The sequence below is a fragment of the Mizuhopecten yessoensis genome, unplaced genomic scaffold (genome assembly GCF_002113885.1).
Source record: "Mizuhopecten yessoensis strain PY_sf001 unplaced genomic scaffold, ASM211388v2 scaffold1961, whole genome shotgun sequence".
Taxonomy (NCBI): Eukaryota; Metazoa; Mollusca; class Bivalvia; order Pectinida; family Pectinidae; genus Mizuhopecten; species Mizuhopecten yessoensis.
The window spans coordinates 1,104,481-1,123,114 of NW_018404308.1; the positions used below are offsets into that span (position 1 = coordinate 1,104,481).

An 18,634-nucleotide genomic window follows, 5' to 3' on the forward strand; every position below is an offset into this window, starting at 1 on the left:
TGGGAGATCCTAGTCTCATATATATATATATCATATGGGGAGTGGGAGATCCTAGTCTCATATATATATATATCATACGGGGAATGGGAGATCCTAGTCTCATATAGATATATATCATATGGGGAATGGGAGATCCTAGTCTCATATATATATATATCATATGGGGAGTGGGAGATCCTAGTCTCATATATATATATATCATACGGGGAGTGGGAGATCCTAGTATCATATATATTCTGATTACAACACATCTAATGTGTCGAAACTAGTCAACTTTTAGTTTAAAGCTGTGAAGCTGTGTAACCCAGTTTCACGTTGTCTGTTTGATTGATATATCATATGGGTATTTGATTGCCAGTTTATATTTGTAACTTTTCTGTAACATTTTAAAACTTCCATGTTGACAATACTAGTAAACATCACTGGGAATCACTACACTTCCCAAAAGAATGATAATAACAATTAAATCCCTACTAACTGTAAATGGTCTTTGTTACCTAGGCTATATGTCTAGACCAAGGTGGACACTTGTCTGAAGCTGACCTGTCCAGCCTGACAGAATCTTACCAGGCCAGTGTTTGTACCTCTGACCCCGCGAGTCCAGACGACAACCTAAACAAAGCAAGAGTTGAGATCAAGGCATTGTTTTCCTCCATCAAATCTCTCACAGCCAGAGAGGACATGCTCAACAAATTAAGGTACTTTGTAATTGAGGGGAAAACAATTATAAACCTAGGTACATCAATCTTTTACTTCAAAGATTTTCAAAATTTATTTGATTTAATAAATATAACATAATTACCGGTAAATGATTTTGTGCGACTCTTTATGTTAACTCTATGCCAATCCTTAAGTAAAATCCTGAAAAATTCTTACTGTAAAAATCCATGAAAAACTCAGATGTATAGAATGTTTTCAGACAGAGGCTACTGATGGAGGTTGCCCATGTTCAAGGTTACTCCAAGGTCATGACTGGTCACTGTGGGACTCGGCTGGCTGTGAACCTTCTGTCAAATATATCACAGGGAAGGGGCGCACATGTCGCTATGGATACAGTGAGTTAATGGACAATGTGTTACTATTGTAAAGTGTCATAGTGATAAACCACTTTGTTAGTTTAAGTTGGTGTTTGCCCTATCTGTAAGGTTACATTCTCATATCCCTGTTGAAACGGTTCAGGTGGCGCAGAAGTATTCCACGATAAACAAATGCACTTGGATCGAACTATAGACAGCTAAAAAATGCAGTTTCGGAGAATAAATAACAATGTTTTAAGAATATCATGCCCTTTTTTCACGCATCCACTGAATTACATAACACATCTTAAAAACTACATGTGGCTTGTCATTGTTTTATAAAGACATAACGCAAACTAGCAATAGTCACCATTTTAGTTTCAGACAGGTATGTCTGGGCCTCTCAATCTACACGTGCTGAATATTCCTGAGGTCTGCTTCGATTCAGATCTGCGCCTGTCGTTTTCTTTCTAGGTTCAAACGTTTCAACTGGTTAAACCGGATACGAGAAAGGGGTCTAAGTAAAGGGGTCTAAGTAAAGGGGTCTAAGTAACAGATCGTGTGCTTCTTCAGCGTGGTATTGTTTAGTACTATCAAGGGGAGATAACAAAGAGCACCACATGATTGCAGACTTTAAAAAAAGTTCAACAATGGCCATGTCAACTTGCCTTCATACTATTTTCTGTGTAAACTGAGTAACATAACTTTTGTTATTTATTAAATAGTATATTTATTTGTTTATTTTGGTTTAGAGAATAATTGAGTGAAAATACCTGAAGAAAATAATATATAGTTTTCATTACTTTCAGGCGTTTTCTGATACCAGATATTCTGATGTCATGTTTGTTCGACCTATCAGGTATGTATGTCAGCACAGGGCTTACTTCATTTCTTAATAAAATGTTCCTTCTCAGCTTATAAAAGATTTATTTTCCTTTATATGCATGTAATCTGTATGGTCTAATTAAAGATGTATGCTCTATCTTCAATTAAAGACCAAGGTTAGTACATTGATAGTATTGATAATTCTGTGAGTATCCAGTACCCTGTTTATAGATACATACATTACATTGTATAGCCGCTAAGTAAACACAACACAAAGTTTGTTGTGAAAACTTAGCACACATATTTACTGTAATACATGTGAATGTTTTCTTAGGCCAGACAAAAACACAGATTTACTGTAATACATGTGAATGTTTTCTTAGGCCAGACAAAAAAACAAAGATTTATTGTAATACATTTGAATGTTTTCTTAGGCCAGACAAAAAACACAGATTTACTGTAGTACATTTGAATGTTTCCTAGGCCAGACAAAAAACACAGATTTACTGTAATATATTTGAATGTTTTCTTAGGCCAGACAAAAAACACAGATTTACTGTAATATATTTGAATGTTTTCTTAGGCCAGAAAAAAAACACAGATTTACGGTAATACATTTGAATGTTCTCTTAGGCCAGACAAAAAACAAAGATTTACTGTAATACATTTGAATGTTTTCTTAGGCCAGACAAAAAACAATATGTCTTCCTGTAACATGTTTGAAAAATTTAGGGTAGGCAGGTAGGTGACAAATTTTAATTTAAAAAATAATTTCATGTGGTTTATATAGGCGAGTGGTCTTAATTTGTACAGTGCCTCTTTGAAAATTGCCTTAAAAAGTTAATGGTAGGCACAAAAAAATCAGGTAGGTAGGGATACGGGAAACACCAAATGTTTTTTGTTTGGCCTTTTCGGAAAATCTTAGAGTGGTTCCATCATACTGTTAGAGTATTCGTGGAACAATCTGTTATGATATAAAATTTAAACTTTGATGGACGTTTCTGATTAACATTTGTCTGCTGACGATAACATTTGTCAGCTAACGAAAGTTTTTTTCTGACAAATGTCTGTTCCACCATTTCATAAAACAGTCTGGAAAAAATGTATTACAAAGAATAGGTTTTAAAAGAAACTTTATGCTTTTATTTAATTATAATTTCAAGCTCCTAACATCAGTTTGTGAAAAAAAAATCAACATCAAAATCAATGTCACACGTTCAGTAGTGGTTACCTGACTAAATGATGTTTTTCTGGTGCTTGTGTTATTAAAATAATAATAGGATATTTTAATTGTATTTAACAGGGACTTTAGTTCTAAGGAAGTTGCCATGTACAACTCCCTACATGGTGTGGAGTCTGTGTTCTTACCGACGCTAACAACCAAGGTAAGTATAGTCCCTACATGGTGTGGAGTCTGTGTTCTTACTGACACTCACAACCAAGGTAAGTATACTCCCTACATGGTGTGGAATCTGTGTTCTTACCGACACTCACAACCAAGGTAAGTATAGTCCCTACATGGTGTGGAGTCTGTGTTCTTACCGACACTCACAACCAAGGTAAGTATAGTCCCTACATGGTGTGGAGTCTGTGTTCTTACCGACACTCACAACCAAGGTAAGTATAGTCCCTACATGGTGTGGAGTCTGTGTTCTTACCGACACTCACAACCAAGGTAAGTATAGTCCCTACATGGTGTGGAGTCTGTGTTCTTACCGACACTCACAACCAAGGTAAGTATAGTCCCTACATGGTGTGGAGTCTGTGTTCTTACCGACACTCACAACCAAGGTAAGTATAGTCCCTACATGGTGTGGAGTCTGTGTTCTTACCGACACTCACAACCAAGGTAAGTATAGTCCCTACATGGTGTGGAGTCTGTGTTCTTACCGACACTCACAACCAAGGTAAGTATAGTCCCTACATGGTGTGGAGTCTGTGTTCTTACCGACACTCACAACCAAGGTAAGTATAGTCCCTACATGGTGTGGAGTCTGTGTTCTTACCGACACTCACAACCAAGGTAAGTATAGTCCCTACATGGTGTGGAGTCTGTGTTCTTACCGACACTCACAACCAAGGTAAGTATAGTCCCTACATGGTGTGGAGTCTGTGTTCTTACCGACACTCACAACCAAGGTAAGTATAGTCCCTACATGGTGTGGAGTCTGTGTTCTTACCGACACTCACAACCAAGGTAAGTATAGTCCCTACATGGTGTGGAGTCTGTGTTCTTACCGACACTCACAACCAAGGTAAGTATAGTCCCTACATGGTGTGGAGTCTGTGTTCTTACCGACACTCACAACCAAGGTAAGTATAGTCCCTACATGGTGTGGAGTCTGTGTTCTTACCGACACTCACAACCAAGGTAAGTATAGTCCCTACATGGTGTGGAGTCTGTGTTCTTACCGACACTCACAACCAAGGTAAGTATAGTCCCTACATGGTGTGGAGTCTGTGTTCTTACCGACACTCACAACCAAGGTAAGTATAGTCCCTACATGGTGTGGAGTCTGTGTTCTTACCGACACTCACAACCAAGGTAAGTATAGTCCCTACATGGTGTGGAGTCTGTGTTCTTACCGACACTCACAACCAAGGTAAGTATAGTCCCTACATGGTGTGGAGTCTGTGTTCTTACCGACACTCACAACCAAGGTAAGTATAGTCCCTACATGGTGTGGAGTCTGTGTTCTTACCGACACTCACAACCAAGGTAAGTATAGTCCCTACATGGTGTGGAGTCTGTGTTCTTACCGACACTCACAACCAAGGTAAGTATAGTCCCTACATGGTGTGGAGTCTGTGTTCTTACCGACACTCACAACCAAGGTAAGTATAGTCCCTACATGGTGTGGAGTCTGTGTTCTTACCGACACTCACAACCAAGGTAAGTATAGTCCCTACATGGTGTGGAGTCTGTGTTCTTACCGACACTCACAACCAAGGTAAGTATAGTCCCTACATGGTGTGGAGTCTGTGTTCTTACCGACACTCACAACCAAGGTAAGTATAGTCCCTACATGGTGTGGAGTCTGTGTTCTTACCGACACTCACAACCAAGGTAAGTATAGTCCCTACATGGTGTGGAGTCTGTGTTCTTACCGACACTCACAACCAAGGTAAGTATAGTCCCTACATGGTGTGGAGTCTGTGTTCTTACCGACACTCACAACCAAGGTAAGTATAGTCCCTACATGGTGTGGAGTCTGTGTTCTTACCGACACTCACAACCAAGGTAAGTATAGTCCCTACATGGTGTGGAGTCTGTGTTCTTACCGACACTCACAACCAAGGTAAGTATAGTCCCTACATGGTGTGGAGTCTGTGTTCTTACCGACACTCACAACCAAGGTAAGTATAGTCCCTACATGGTGTGGAGTCTGTGTTCTTACCGACACTCACAACCAAGGTAAGTATAGTCCCTACATGGTGTGGAGTCTGTGTTCTTACCGACACTCACAACCAAGGTAAGTATAGTCCCTACATGGTGTGGAGTCTGTGTTCTTACCGACACTCACAACCAAGGTAAGTATAGTCCCTACATGGTGTGGAGTCTGTGTTCTTACCGACACTCACAACCAAGGTAAGTATAGTCCCTACATGGTGTGGAGTCTGTGTTCTTACCGACACTCACAACCAAGGTAAGTATAGTCCCTACATGGTGTGGAGTCTGTGTTCTTACCGACACTCACAACCAAGGTAAGTATAGTCCCTACATGGTGTGGAGTCTGTGTTCTTACTGACGCTAACAACCAAGGTAAGTATAGTCCCTACATGGTGTGGAGTCTGTGTTCTTACTGACACTCACAACCAAGGTAAGTATAGTAATGAATGTCTTTTAACTTTTGAAATACATGAATTCATTAATTATAGAATTTTATTATGCAGGGTTTCAGTTTGTCGGCACCTGATGTTAAAATTTTCTTTTATTATCAGACACATGAAGGGTCGAGCATTGAACACCTGACCGAGGCGTTTGTGACAGGACTTCAGACCGACTACCCCTCCACCGTCAGCAACATCATGAGGTGTGTAATATGGTCCTGTTTTGCGTTTAATATTTACTAACAAGTAATATCACAAATAAAATGTTGACATCATACGAAAAATTCAATTCTTATGTCAATGTCAGATATAGAAATATAATTACTATCAAGGTAAGAACTATGAAAAAATTTTAAAATAAGATTTACAAAGATAAATATTATGAAGTATATGAATTTTTAAATGACTTTAAAACAGTTGTATTGTAAGAAAATATGATGTTTTAGGACGGGAGAGAAGTTAAGTACAGAGAAAAGGGATGGAGAAAACAGCAACTGTGCATTGTGTCAGGTAGGTCAACATTGTGTTTGGTTTGTTATCATTGTGAAGCAAGTCCACGTTTTTTAATGCTGTCAATATTGTTTCAGAAATGGCAACTCTATTGTGAGATATTTCTAACGTTGTGTCTGTGAATTGGAAATCAACATTTGCTCCTTATAAAACAGGGAGCAGTCTAAGTAGTGAATTGAATTTAGAATAGCAAGTATCTGTGAGAAATATAAATCAAAAATAAAATTAACAGCAACTATATAAAAATTTACATACAAAAAATATACTGATGGGAATGATTGAACAGTTTCATGATATTTCATAATTTCTTCAGTTTCTTTGTCACCAAATTGTCAAGTTTCATGACTGAATATATTACACACCAAGATGATAAATATGTGTATCAACCGACAATTAACATTATCATTGAAGGGTCCTCTGGATACAGATGTTGGTGCCTCGTCAGCACTGAATGCAGTAGAGTTCTCATCTCTAATCTCCAAGAAGAAAAACGGCAGGGTCGATGGATGTGGAGATAGTGCCACCTGTTGTGGGGAGGGAGATGGTAGCTGTCACACACAGTCTGAGGGGTAAGGTCACCTATTGTGGGGAGGGAGATGGTCGCTGTCACACACAGTCTGAGGGGAAAGGTCACCTGTTGTGGGGAGGGGGATGGTAGCTGTCACACACAGGCTGAGGGGTAAGGTCACCTGTTCTGGGGAGGGAGATGGTAGCTGTCACACCCAGTCTAAGGGGTAAGTCACCTGTTGTGGGGAGGGAGAGGGTAGCTGTCACACACAGTCTAAGGGGTCAGTCACCTGTTGTGGGGAGGGAGATGGTAGCTGTCACACACAGTCTAAGGGGTAAGTCACCTGTTGTGGGGAGGGAGATGATAACTGTCACACAGTCTGAGGGGTAAGGTCACCTGTTGTAGGGAGGGGGCTGGTAACTGTCACACACAGTCTGAGGGGTAAGGTCACCTGTTGTGGGGAGGGAGATAAAAAGTCATATAGGTGCACATTTTTCAAGAACATCTTGTCCGGGCTGTAACTTTTAAACCATTAAAGATATCTACAGTGATGTAATGAAAATTTTGAAAGATAGACCTCCAGGATAAGCTATAAACGTCTTTAATTCCTGAGATAATATGTTTATAAATTCAGTATTTAAGATTTGTCAAGTGAGTACAATAGTTATCTAGATACTATAAAATACCTTTGTTTTATTTTTCCAGTTTGAAGAAGGACGAAGTGATGTCAGTGTTGTGCTACGGTTGTCGAATGACAACAAAAGACATGGTAATAATACAGGACTAGCTCATCATCTACTGCTTATCATTGAACTAGGTATCATCTACTGCTTATCATTGAACTAGGTATCATCTACTGCTTATCATTGAACTAGGTATCATCTACTGCTTATCATTGAACTAGGTATCATCTACTGCTTATCATTGAACTAGGTATCATCTACTGCTTATCATTGAACTAGGTATCATCTACTGCTTATCATTGAACTAGGTATCATCTACTGCTTATCATTGAACTAGGTATCATCTACTGCTTATCATTGAACTAGGTATCATCTACTGCTTATCATTGAACTAGGTATCATCTACTGCTTATCATTGAACTAGGTATCATCTACTGCTTATCATTGAACTAGGTATCATCTACTGCTTATCATTGAACTAGGTATCATCTACTGCTTATCATTGAACTAGGTATCATCTACTGCTTATCATTGAACTAGGTATCATCTACTGCTTATCATTGAACTAGGTATCATCTACTGCTTATCATTGAACTAGGTATCATCTACTGCTTATCATTGAACTAGGTATCATCTACTGCTTATCATTGAACTAGGTATCATCTACTGCTTATCATTGAACTAGGTATCATCTACTGCTTATCATTGAACTAGGTATCATCTACTGCTTATCATTGAACTAGGTATCATCTACTGCTTATCATTGAACTAGGTATCATCTACTGCTTATCATTGAACTAGGTATCATCTACTGCTTATCATTGAACTAGGTATCATCTACTGCTTATCATTGAACTAGGTATCATCTACTGCTTATCATTGAACTAGGTATCATCTACTGCTTATCATTGAACTAGGTATCATCTACTGCTTATCATTGAACTAGGTATCATCTACTGCTTATCATTGAACTAGGTATCATCTACTGCTTATCATTGAACTAGGTATCATCTACTGCTTATCATTGAACTAGGTATCATCTACTGCTTATCATTGAACTAGGTATCATCTACTGCTTATCATTGAACTAGGTATCATCTACTGCTTATCATTGAACTAGGTATCATCTACTGCTTATCATTGAACTAGGTATCATCTACTGCTTATCATTGAACTAGGTATCATCTACTGCTTATCATTGAACTAGGTATCATCTACTGCTTATCATTGAACTAGGTATCATCTACTGCTTATCATTGAACTAGGTATCATCTACTGCTTATCATTGAACTAGGTATCATCTACTGCTTATCATTGAACTAGGTATCATCTACTGCTTATCATTGAACTAGGTATCATCTACTGCTTATCATTGAACTAGGTATCATCTACTGCTTATCATTGAACTAGGTATCATCTACTGCTTATCATTGAACTAGGTATCATCTACTGCTTATCATTGAACTAGGTATCATCTACTGCTTATCATTGAACTAGGTATCATCTACTGCTTATCATTGAACTAGGTATCATCTACTGCTTATCATTGAACTAGGTATCATCTACTGCTTATCATTGAACTAGGTATCATCTACTGCTTATCATTGAACTAGGTATCATCTACTGCTTATCATTGAACTAGGTATCATCTACTGCTTATCATTGAACTAGGTATCATCTACTGCTTATCATTGAACTAGGTATCATCTACTGCTTATCATTGAACTAGGTATCATCTACTGCTTATCATTGAACTAGGTATCATCTACTGCTTATCATTGAACTAGGTATCATCTACTGCTTATCATTGAACTAGGTATCATCTACTGCTTATCATTGAACTAGGTATCATCTACTGCTTATCATTGAACTAGGTATCATCTACTGCTTATCATTGAACTAGGTATCATCTACTGCTTATCATTGAACTAGGTATCATCTACTGCTTATCATTGAACTAGGTATCATCTACTGCTTATCATTGAACTAGGTATCATCTACTGCTTATCATTGAACTAGGTATCATCTACTGCTTATCATTGAACTAGGTATCATCTACTGCTTATCATTGAACTAGGTATCATCTACTGCTTATCATTGAACTAGGTATCATCTACTGCTTATCATTGAACTAGGTATCATCTACTGCTTATCATTGAACTAGGTATCATCTACTGCTTATCATTGAACTAGGTATCATCTACTGCTTATCATTGAACTAGGTATCATCTACTGCTTATCATTGAACTAGGTATCATCTACTGCTTATCATTGAACTAGGTATCATCTACTGCTTATCATTGAACTAGGTATCATCTACTGCTTATCATTGAACTAGGTATCATCTACTGCTTATCATTGAACTAGGTATCATCTACTGCTTATCATTGAACTAGGTATCATCTACTGCTTATCATTGAACTAGGTATCATCTACTGCTTATCATTGAACTAGGTATCATCTACTGCTTATCATTGAACTAGGTATCATCTACTGCTTATCATTGAACTAGGTATCATCTACTGCTTATCATTGAACTAGGTATCATCTACTGCTTATCATTGAACTAGGTATCATCTACTGCTTATCATTGAACTAGGTATCATCTACTGCTTATCATTGAACTAGGTATCATCTACTGCTTATCATTGAACTAGGTATCATCTACTGCTTATCATTGAACTAGGTATCATCTACTGCTTATCATTGAACTAGGTATCATCTACTGCTTATCATTGAACTAGGTATCATCTACTGCTTATCATTGAACTAGGTATCATCTACTGCTTATCATTGAACTAGGTATCATGAACATGCAGGCATATAAAGCAATGTTTACAAAATCAGGGTCACAAAATTGATAGGGTTTTAAGGGGGTATAGGTAAACATGAAAAATAAATTTCATTCAATAAATCGAGGTTTGATTTCATCCCAGTTATCCTAATGACATTTTTCAGCGTATTTGTGCGACAGTGTTTTAATAATATGTATCTGTTTTACAGGCAGACCCTACAGCACTGCCAGAAAAACTTTTCAGACAGATTTCATATAGAATACGCAGGTAAATCAATGTTTATTGCATGTTTTGATCGAAAAATATATTGACTGTATACAGGGAAACTGTCTCCCAGTCAAACGTTTACCTGTCACTGGTAAAATCCGAATTCCTCAGACGATCATTTTGCCGTTCATTTGTAATTACTTTGTAAAGTATGTAAACTAATATTTGCTGTTACGATACATTCATCTATATTACAGAGGGAGAAAAGGGCATAAACTGTGGGAAAAAGTATTGACCTTGATACACTATCAATCAATAACATCTATATACCAGTTAACTAATGGTTTTTACTACCTTTTCAACAGGTCCAAAATGAAAGAAGATATTCAAGATTTTCTTCTTGATCCAGAAAACAGTTGATGAAGATTTTGATGAAAAAATGACTAATTTTAATTAGGAAGACATATGAGTAAATTCTACAAAAAAGTAAAGAATGTCACTGGAGGCACAGTTGTCTATTGGTAGGATGCTGGGCTCGTTACCGAAGGGTTGCGTGTTGGAGTCACGGCACGGCACTGTGTTGTATATTTGAGCAAGATACTTTACTCCGCTTGAAAAATGAGTATGTGATTGGGCAGTGCTAGAATTGCTGAATGCTAGCTTCTTCTTCTTCTTCTTCTTCTTCTTCTTAACCGTTAAAGATATCTTGATGAAACTTTGGGTATGCATGCATCACCCACAGGAGGTGTGCAGTGCACTGGAATTAAGTCACTGTGACCTTCACCTCAAGGTCAAAGGTCAAATAAGTGCACATTTTCAGTAAATTCTTGTCCGACCCGTAAATTTCAAACCGTTAAAGATATCTTAATCAAACTTGAAGTATACCTGCGTCAAAATCAAACAAGGTATTAACTGACCAAAGGTCAAGGTCACTGGGTCAAAGGTCAAGGTCAAATTTTGTATCTTTTCACTGATGAACATTTTGTTATGACATTATGAAGCAAAGTTGGTTGGAATTTAACGAAGAGTCAACTGACTTAAGGTCAAGGTCACTGGGTCAAAGGATGAGGTCAAATTCAGTATCTTTTCACTGGGGAACATTTTGTTATGATACTTTGAAGCAAAGTTGGTCGGAATTAAACAGAAGTCAGTGGACCAAAGGTCAAGGTCACTGTTAGCCCAGCAAATATGGAAGTGGAAGGAAACAAGACTCACATCATAGTCCATGTAAAATGTATATTTTGTCTGCTTGCGATTTTTTTTAAGTCCAAATGTCAAACGACAAGTTCAGCTATATGGGCAGATTGCTTCTTGATGATTATGGGGATATATTGCCACAAGACGGGGCCCTTACTGACCTGTCAGTGTTCTAGTTTCACCTACGTTGACCAAACTTGCTAAAGTTTTAATGTATCTTGGGTAAGTAGGAGTGTCAAATTCTTAATTTGGGTCTCGTGCCCCACTATATAAAGCGATATGACCCTTTGTTAATTTTGTATACCAGAGTTTTTCTATTGGCTAATAAGGGGAGACATATGTTTTTGTTCACAAAAACAAAATTCTAGTTATTACTGGATCATTAATATTCAGAGAATGAATTGCAATATATTTCTACTTTGGTTGAGAATGGTTTGAAGCCTTAGTAGTCTGGTGTCTGATTTAGGATGTTTTGTGAGAGTGATGTTAACACAAGAGAGACAGAGGAATGTAACAGTGGTAGACGACAATGATGAGATAGTGGAATGTTTTATACTTAATATTAATTCATTTAGATTTGTGCCTGCAGACTCAGATGTTCTTAATACTAAACAATTCAATATGACAAACTATCTGATTGATTGGAATATGCTACCATGTATTATTTAATTATGGGAAAATTTCCTTACAAAAAGTTATTAATATATGTTATCAACTTTATAATCAAATTGTACCAGTATTTGAATAAAATTGAACATAAACTATCCTTGTCTTGGGTCTAATATTCCAAACAAAAATCACATCATGGCTTATATAATAGTTTTGAAAGGTATTGACAGCAGCTGATTTGAGAGGAACAAATAAGCACTGACATGTAAGGGAAGGAGTTTACACAGTCAAAAAAACAAAATATGTAAGGGAAGGAGTTTACACAGTCACAAAAACAAAATATGTAAGGGAAGGAGTTTAAACAGTCACAAAAACAAAATATGTAAGGGAAGGAGTTTAAACAGTCACAAAAAGAAAATATGTAAGGGAAGGAGTTTACACAGTCACAAAAAGAAAATATGTAAGGGAAGGAGTTTAAACAGTCACAAAAACATAATATGTAAGGGAAGGAGTTTACAGTCACAAAAACAAAATATGTAAGGGAAGGAGTTTACACAGTCACAAAAACAAAATATGTAAGGGAAAGAGTTTACACAGTCACAAAAACAAAATATGTAAGCCAAGAAAACAATTTTGGGAGACAATTATGAAACTAGAAATAGAAGGGGGGGAAAATATTATACAAATACAATATACAAAAATAAAACGGGAGAAACAGGAACCAGAAAAACAAATACTTTGGGAGAAGATCGCAACGCTAAGTCATATAAAATAGGGATCACAGAAACCATGGAAACAGAAGATAGCAACGCTAAGTTATATAAAATAGGGAACACAGAAACCATGGAAACAGAAGATAGCAACGCTAAGTTAAATAAAATAGGGAACACAGAAACCATGGAAACAGAAAATAGCAACGCTAAGTCATATAAAATAGGGAACACAGAAACCATGGAAACAGAAGATAGCAACGCTAAGTCATATGAAATAGGGATCACAGAAACCATGGAAACAGAAGATAGCAACGCTAAGTCATATGAAATAGGGAACACAGAAACCATGGAAACAGAAGATAGCAATGCTAAGTCATATAAAATAGGGATCACAGAAACCATGGAAACAGAAGATAGCAATGCTAAGTCATATAAAATAGGGATCATAGAAACCATGGAAACAGAAGATAGCAACGCTTAGTCATATAAAATAGGGAACACAGAAACCATGGAAACAGAAGATAGCAATGCTAAGTCATATAAAATAGGAAACACAGAAACCATGGAGACAGAAGATCGCAACGCTAAGTCATATAAAATAGGAAACACAGCAACCAGGGAAACAGAAGATAGCAATGCTAAGTCATTTAAAATAGGAAACACAGAAACCATGGAAACAGAAGATCGAAACGCTAAGTCATATAAAATAGGAAACACAGAAACCAAGGAAACAGAAGATCGCAACGCTAAGTCATATAAAATAGGAAACACAGAAACCAGGGAAACAGAAGATAGCAATGCTAAGTCATATAAAATAGGAAACACAGAAACCATGGAAACAGAAGATCGCAGCGCTAAGTCATGAAATAGGAAACAGAAACCATGGAAACAGAAGATAGCAACACTAAGTCATGAAATAGGGAACACAGGAACCAAGGAAACAGAAGATAGCAACGCTTAGTCATATAAATTAGGGATCACAGAAACCGAGGATAGCAACGCTAAGTCATATAAAATAGGGATCACAGAAACCATGGAAACAGAAGATAGCAATGCTAAGTCATATAAAATAGGGATCACAGAAACCAAGGAAACGGAAGATAGCAACGCTAAGTCATATAAAATAGGGAACACAGAAACCAAGGAAACAGAAGATAGCCATGCTAAGTCATATACTATAGGGAACACAGAAACCAAGGAAACGGAAGATAGCCATGCTAAGTCATATAAAATAGGGAACACAGAAACCAAGGAAACAGAAGATAGCCATGCTAAGTCATATAAAATAGGGATCACAGAAACCAAGGAAATAGAAGATAGCAACGCTAAGTCATATAAAAAGGGATCACAGAAACCATGGCAACAGAAGATAGCAATGCTGAGTATATAGTATATGACCAAATCACTCTTGTACTCATCAACTTATAGAACTCTACCACTCTATGCTTTTATCCTTAGAAAATCATGAACATGTAGCATTTATTTTCTGTGACTTTTCTAAAGCCTTCGATAGAGTTTGGCATAAAGGTCTTATTTACAAACTGAAACAACATGGCCTGTCAGGAAATATACTTAATTGGATAACTAATTATTTGTCATGCAGAAAACAGTCTGTCTATGTAAATAGTTCTAACTCGTCCTTAAAAACAGTCAATGCTGGTGTCCCTCAGGGATCTGTTCTAGGGCCTCTCTTTTTCCTCGTTTATATAAATGATATATCTATTGAACTCACATCATTGTCTCGTCTCTTTGCCGACGACACGTCATTATCATACTCTTCACAAACTCTAGATGATATTGTACATGTGGTAAACAACGACTTACAAACTCTAAAAAAATGGTCAAAAGATTGGCTTATGTCGTTCAATCCTAAGAAGACGGAAATTATGTTAGTATCTTTTTCAAATCTACCCTATCAACCTCTGTTTACGTTCAATAACATCCCTATTGAAATAACCGATCAACATAAGCACCTAGGCGTTTTCCTAAGAAGTGATGCCAAGTGGTCCAAGCATATAGACGAAATTATCAAGAAAGTATCAAAATACACAGCAACACTTCGCAAATTGAAATTTATACTTAAAAAGGGATAACTTAAAGAAATTGTATTTAACATATATTAGACCAATATTAGAGTATGGCTGTGAGGTATGGGATAACTGTGGTGCTATCAATTCAAATAATCTTGAAAAACTACAACTAGATGCGGCCCGTATTGTCACAGGATTACCAATGTACACAAAAAACGAATTGTTATATGCAGAAATTGGGTGGCTACCATTGTCAGAACGAAGAGAAATCAGAAAACTGTCCCTCCTTTATACTATAAAACTTGGCACTGCACCCGCATACTTATGTAATATCCTACCTCAAAATATTGGAGATCTGACTCATTGTAATTTAAGAAATTCTCAGCCATTGCGGCAGCAACGGTATAGACTCCAAACTATGCGCAACTCTTTCTTTCCTTCAACTGTTGATCTTTGGAATAATTTAGACACAACCATAAGACAGTCCCAAACTCTGAACTCGTTCAAATCAAATATACATAAGTTGAATAATGTAATAACTAAATGTAATCCATGCTTTCTCAATTTTGGTCCGCGTAGGCTAAATATTCTTCATTGTAGATTAAGAAACAGGGCAAGTACTCTCAATTATGGTCTTTTTAGGGCTAATCTTACTTTTTCAGCACGATGTGAATGTGGACACACATGCGAGGACTCGTATCACTTCTTCTTCACATGCCCTAAATACCACATCCGACGCCTTTCCTTATTGCAGAATTTAGCATGGTATCCAGTAGATATGTCATTAGACCTAATTCTAAAGGGTGATATAGATTTAAATAATGAGGCAAACTCAAACATTGCAAGAATGGTGCAAGTCTATATCGACGGTACTGGCAGGTTTTGACATTTTGAGCACTCCCCCACCCCCCCTCTTATTTTATTCGTTTCTAATATCCTTTATACTTTGTGAAATAAATATAATATAATATAGTATGAATATCAATGTTAATATGTTTACATAATTTTGAATAATTGTGTATCTGATCTGGCTGGTATGGAGGAAGGGCTTTGAGAACACGGAACGGTTACGAGTGGATCTACAGAATACAGCTTTATGGAATGTGATGGACACAGTTTATGAAAGTGTTGATTGATGTTTTTCCAGCCAGTCAGATTACTGTTAACCAAATATTGTTTTAAACATTTACATGGGTTTGTATATTATATATATATTTAGGGGATGATCCTACCTATCTTTTACCCTTCTTCTTCTTGCTTTCCTTCCCTCGCTGTTTCTACTATATGATCGGATAAAGTTAATTCACTGCTGTCCATTATGTATTATACAACATGATGTATTAAGGAGAGGGCGTTACTAAGTTGGCAAAACTTGTGCTCAATCCTAATTGTCCTTATTTACGACAATAAAAATATGTTTAAACTAACGCTAAGTCATATAAAATAGGGATCTCAGAAACCAAGGTAACAGGAGATAGCAACGCTAAGTCATATAATATAGGGAACACAGTAACCATGGAAACAGAAAATAGCAAGAAATATAAGATAGAAACGCTACAGAAACCAAGGAAATATAAGATAGAAACGCTACAGAAAACAAGGAAATATAAGATAAAACGCTACGATTACCAAGGAAATATAAGTTGGAAACGCCACAGAAACCAAAGAAATATAAGATAGAAACGCTACAGAAACCAAGGAAATATAACATAAAAACGCCGCAGAAACCAAGGAGATATAAGATAAAAACGCTGCAGAAACCAAGGAATTATAAGATAGAAACGCTACAGAAACCAAGGAAATATAAGATAGAAACGCTACAGAAACTACGGAAATATAAGATAGAAACGCTACAGAAACTAAGGAAATATACAATAGAAACCAAGGAAATATAAGGTAGCAACGCTACCAAAACCAAGGAAATATAAGATATAAACGCTACAGAAACCAAGGAAATATAAGATAGAAACGCTACAGAAACTAAGGAAATATACGATAGAAACGCTACAGAAACTACGGAAATATAAGATAGAAACGCTACAGAAACTAAGGAAATATACGATAGAAACGCTACAGAAACCAACGAAATATACAATTGAAACCAAGGAAATATAAGAAAGCAACGCTACAAAGACCAAGGAAATATAAGATAAAAACGCTACGGTAACCAAGGAAATATAAGATAGAACCGCTACAGAAACCAAGGAAATATAAAATATAAACGCTACAGAAACCAAGGAAATTTAAGATAGAAACGCTACAGAAACTAAGGAAATATACGATAGAAACGCTACAGAAACTACGGAAATATAAGATAGAAACGCTACAGAAACTAAGGAAATATACGATAGAAACGCTATAGAAACCAAGGAAATATAAGATAAAAACGCTACGGTAACCAAGGAAATATAAGATAGAACCGCTACAGAAACCAAGGAAATATAATATAGAAACGCTACAGAAACCAAGGAAATTTAAGATAGAAACGCTACAGAAACTAAGGAAATATACGATAGAAACGCTATAGAAACCAAGGAAATATAAGATAGAACCGCTACAGAAACCAAGGAAATATCCAATTGAAACCAAGGAAATATAAGAAAGCGACGCTACAAAAACCAAGGAAATATAAGAAAAAAAACGGTACAGAAACCAAGCAAATATAAGATAGCAACCGTAAAGAAACCAAGGAAATATAAGATAAAAACGCTACGGTAACCAAGGTAATATAAGATAGAAACGCTACAGAAACTAAGGAAATATACGATAGAAACGCTACAGAAACCAAGGAAATATAAGATAGAAACGCTACAGAAACCAAGGAAATATACGATAGAAACGCTACAGAAACCAAGGAAATATAAGATAGAAACGCTACAGAAACCAAGGAAATATAAGATAAAAACGCTACGGTAACCAAGGTTATATAAGATAGAAAAGCTACAGAAACTAAGGAAATATACGATAGAAACCAAGGAAATATAAGGTAGCTACGCTACAGAAACCAAGGAAATATTAAATAGAAACGCTACAGAAACTAAGGAAATATAAGACAGAAACCAAGGAAACATAAGGAAGAAACGTTACAGAAACCAAGCAAACAAAAGATAGCAACGCTACAGAAACCAAGGAAACAGAAGATAGCAACGCCAAGTCATATAATATAGGGAACACAGAAACCATGGAAACAGAAGATAGCAATGCTAAGTCATAAAATATAGGGAACACAGAAACCAAGGAAATAGAAGATAGCAACGCTAAGTCATATAAAATACGGAACACTGAAACCAAGGAAACAGAAGATAGCAACGCTAATTCATATAAAATAGGGATCACAGAAACCAAGGAAACAGAAGATAACAACGCTAAGTCATATAAAATAGGGAACAACAGAAACCAAGGAAACAGAAGATAGCAACGCTAAGTCATATAATATAGGGATCACAGAAACCAAGGAAACGGAAGATAGCAACGCTAAGTCATATAGAATAGGGAACACAGAAACCATGGAAACAGAAGATAACAACGCTGGATAAAAAGTAAAACGGCGCCCTGTCTCTTGGACATGCTTATGCTATATGAAACACGTTTATAACTTTGACATTGACTCATGATATTCAATAATAGTATGTTATTCGTTTTTAAGATCAATTCTATCTTAACAGACGTATATAAACTGCAAGATGAGTACACATCGCTGGTAACCTTTG

At 36.6% G+C, this 18,634-nt stretch overlaps 1 protein-coding gene across 1 annotated transcript in view; it reads left to right on the forward strand.

Annotated features, from left to right (window-relative positions):
• The window catches only part of LOC110443724 (cytoplasmic tRNA 2-thiolation protein 2-A-like), a 24,754-nt gene extending 13,768 nt beyond the window's left edge, over positions 1 to 10,986 (forward strand). The window contains exons 6-15 of the mRNA XM_021488104.1: positions 502 to 698; positions 920 to 1,055; positions 1,826 to 1,875; positions 3,145 to 3,226; positions 5,784 to 5,875; positions 6,119 to 6,182; positions 6,594 to 6,751; positions 7,396 to 7,459; positions 10,377 to 10,435; positions 10,741 to 10,986. Coding sequence (XP_021343779.1) covers positions 502 to 698; positions 920 to 1,055; positions 1,826 to 1,875; positions 3,145 to 3,226; positions 5,784 to 5,875; positions 6,119 to 6,182; positions 6,594 to 6,751; positions 7,396 to 7,459; positions 10,377 to 10,435; positions 10,741 to 10,795 — 957 coding nt within the window. The 3' untranslated portion in view covers positions 10,796 to 10,986. The remainder of the gene's footprint in view (positions 1 to 501; positions 699 to 919; positions 1,056 to 1,825; positions 1,876 to 3,144; positions 3,227 to 5,783; positions 5,876 to 6,118; positions 6,183 to 6,593; positions 6,752 to 7,395; positions 7,460 to 10,376; positions 10,436 to 10,740) is intronic.
• Positions 10,987 to 18,634: the final 7,648 nt, after the last annotated feature.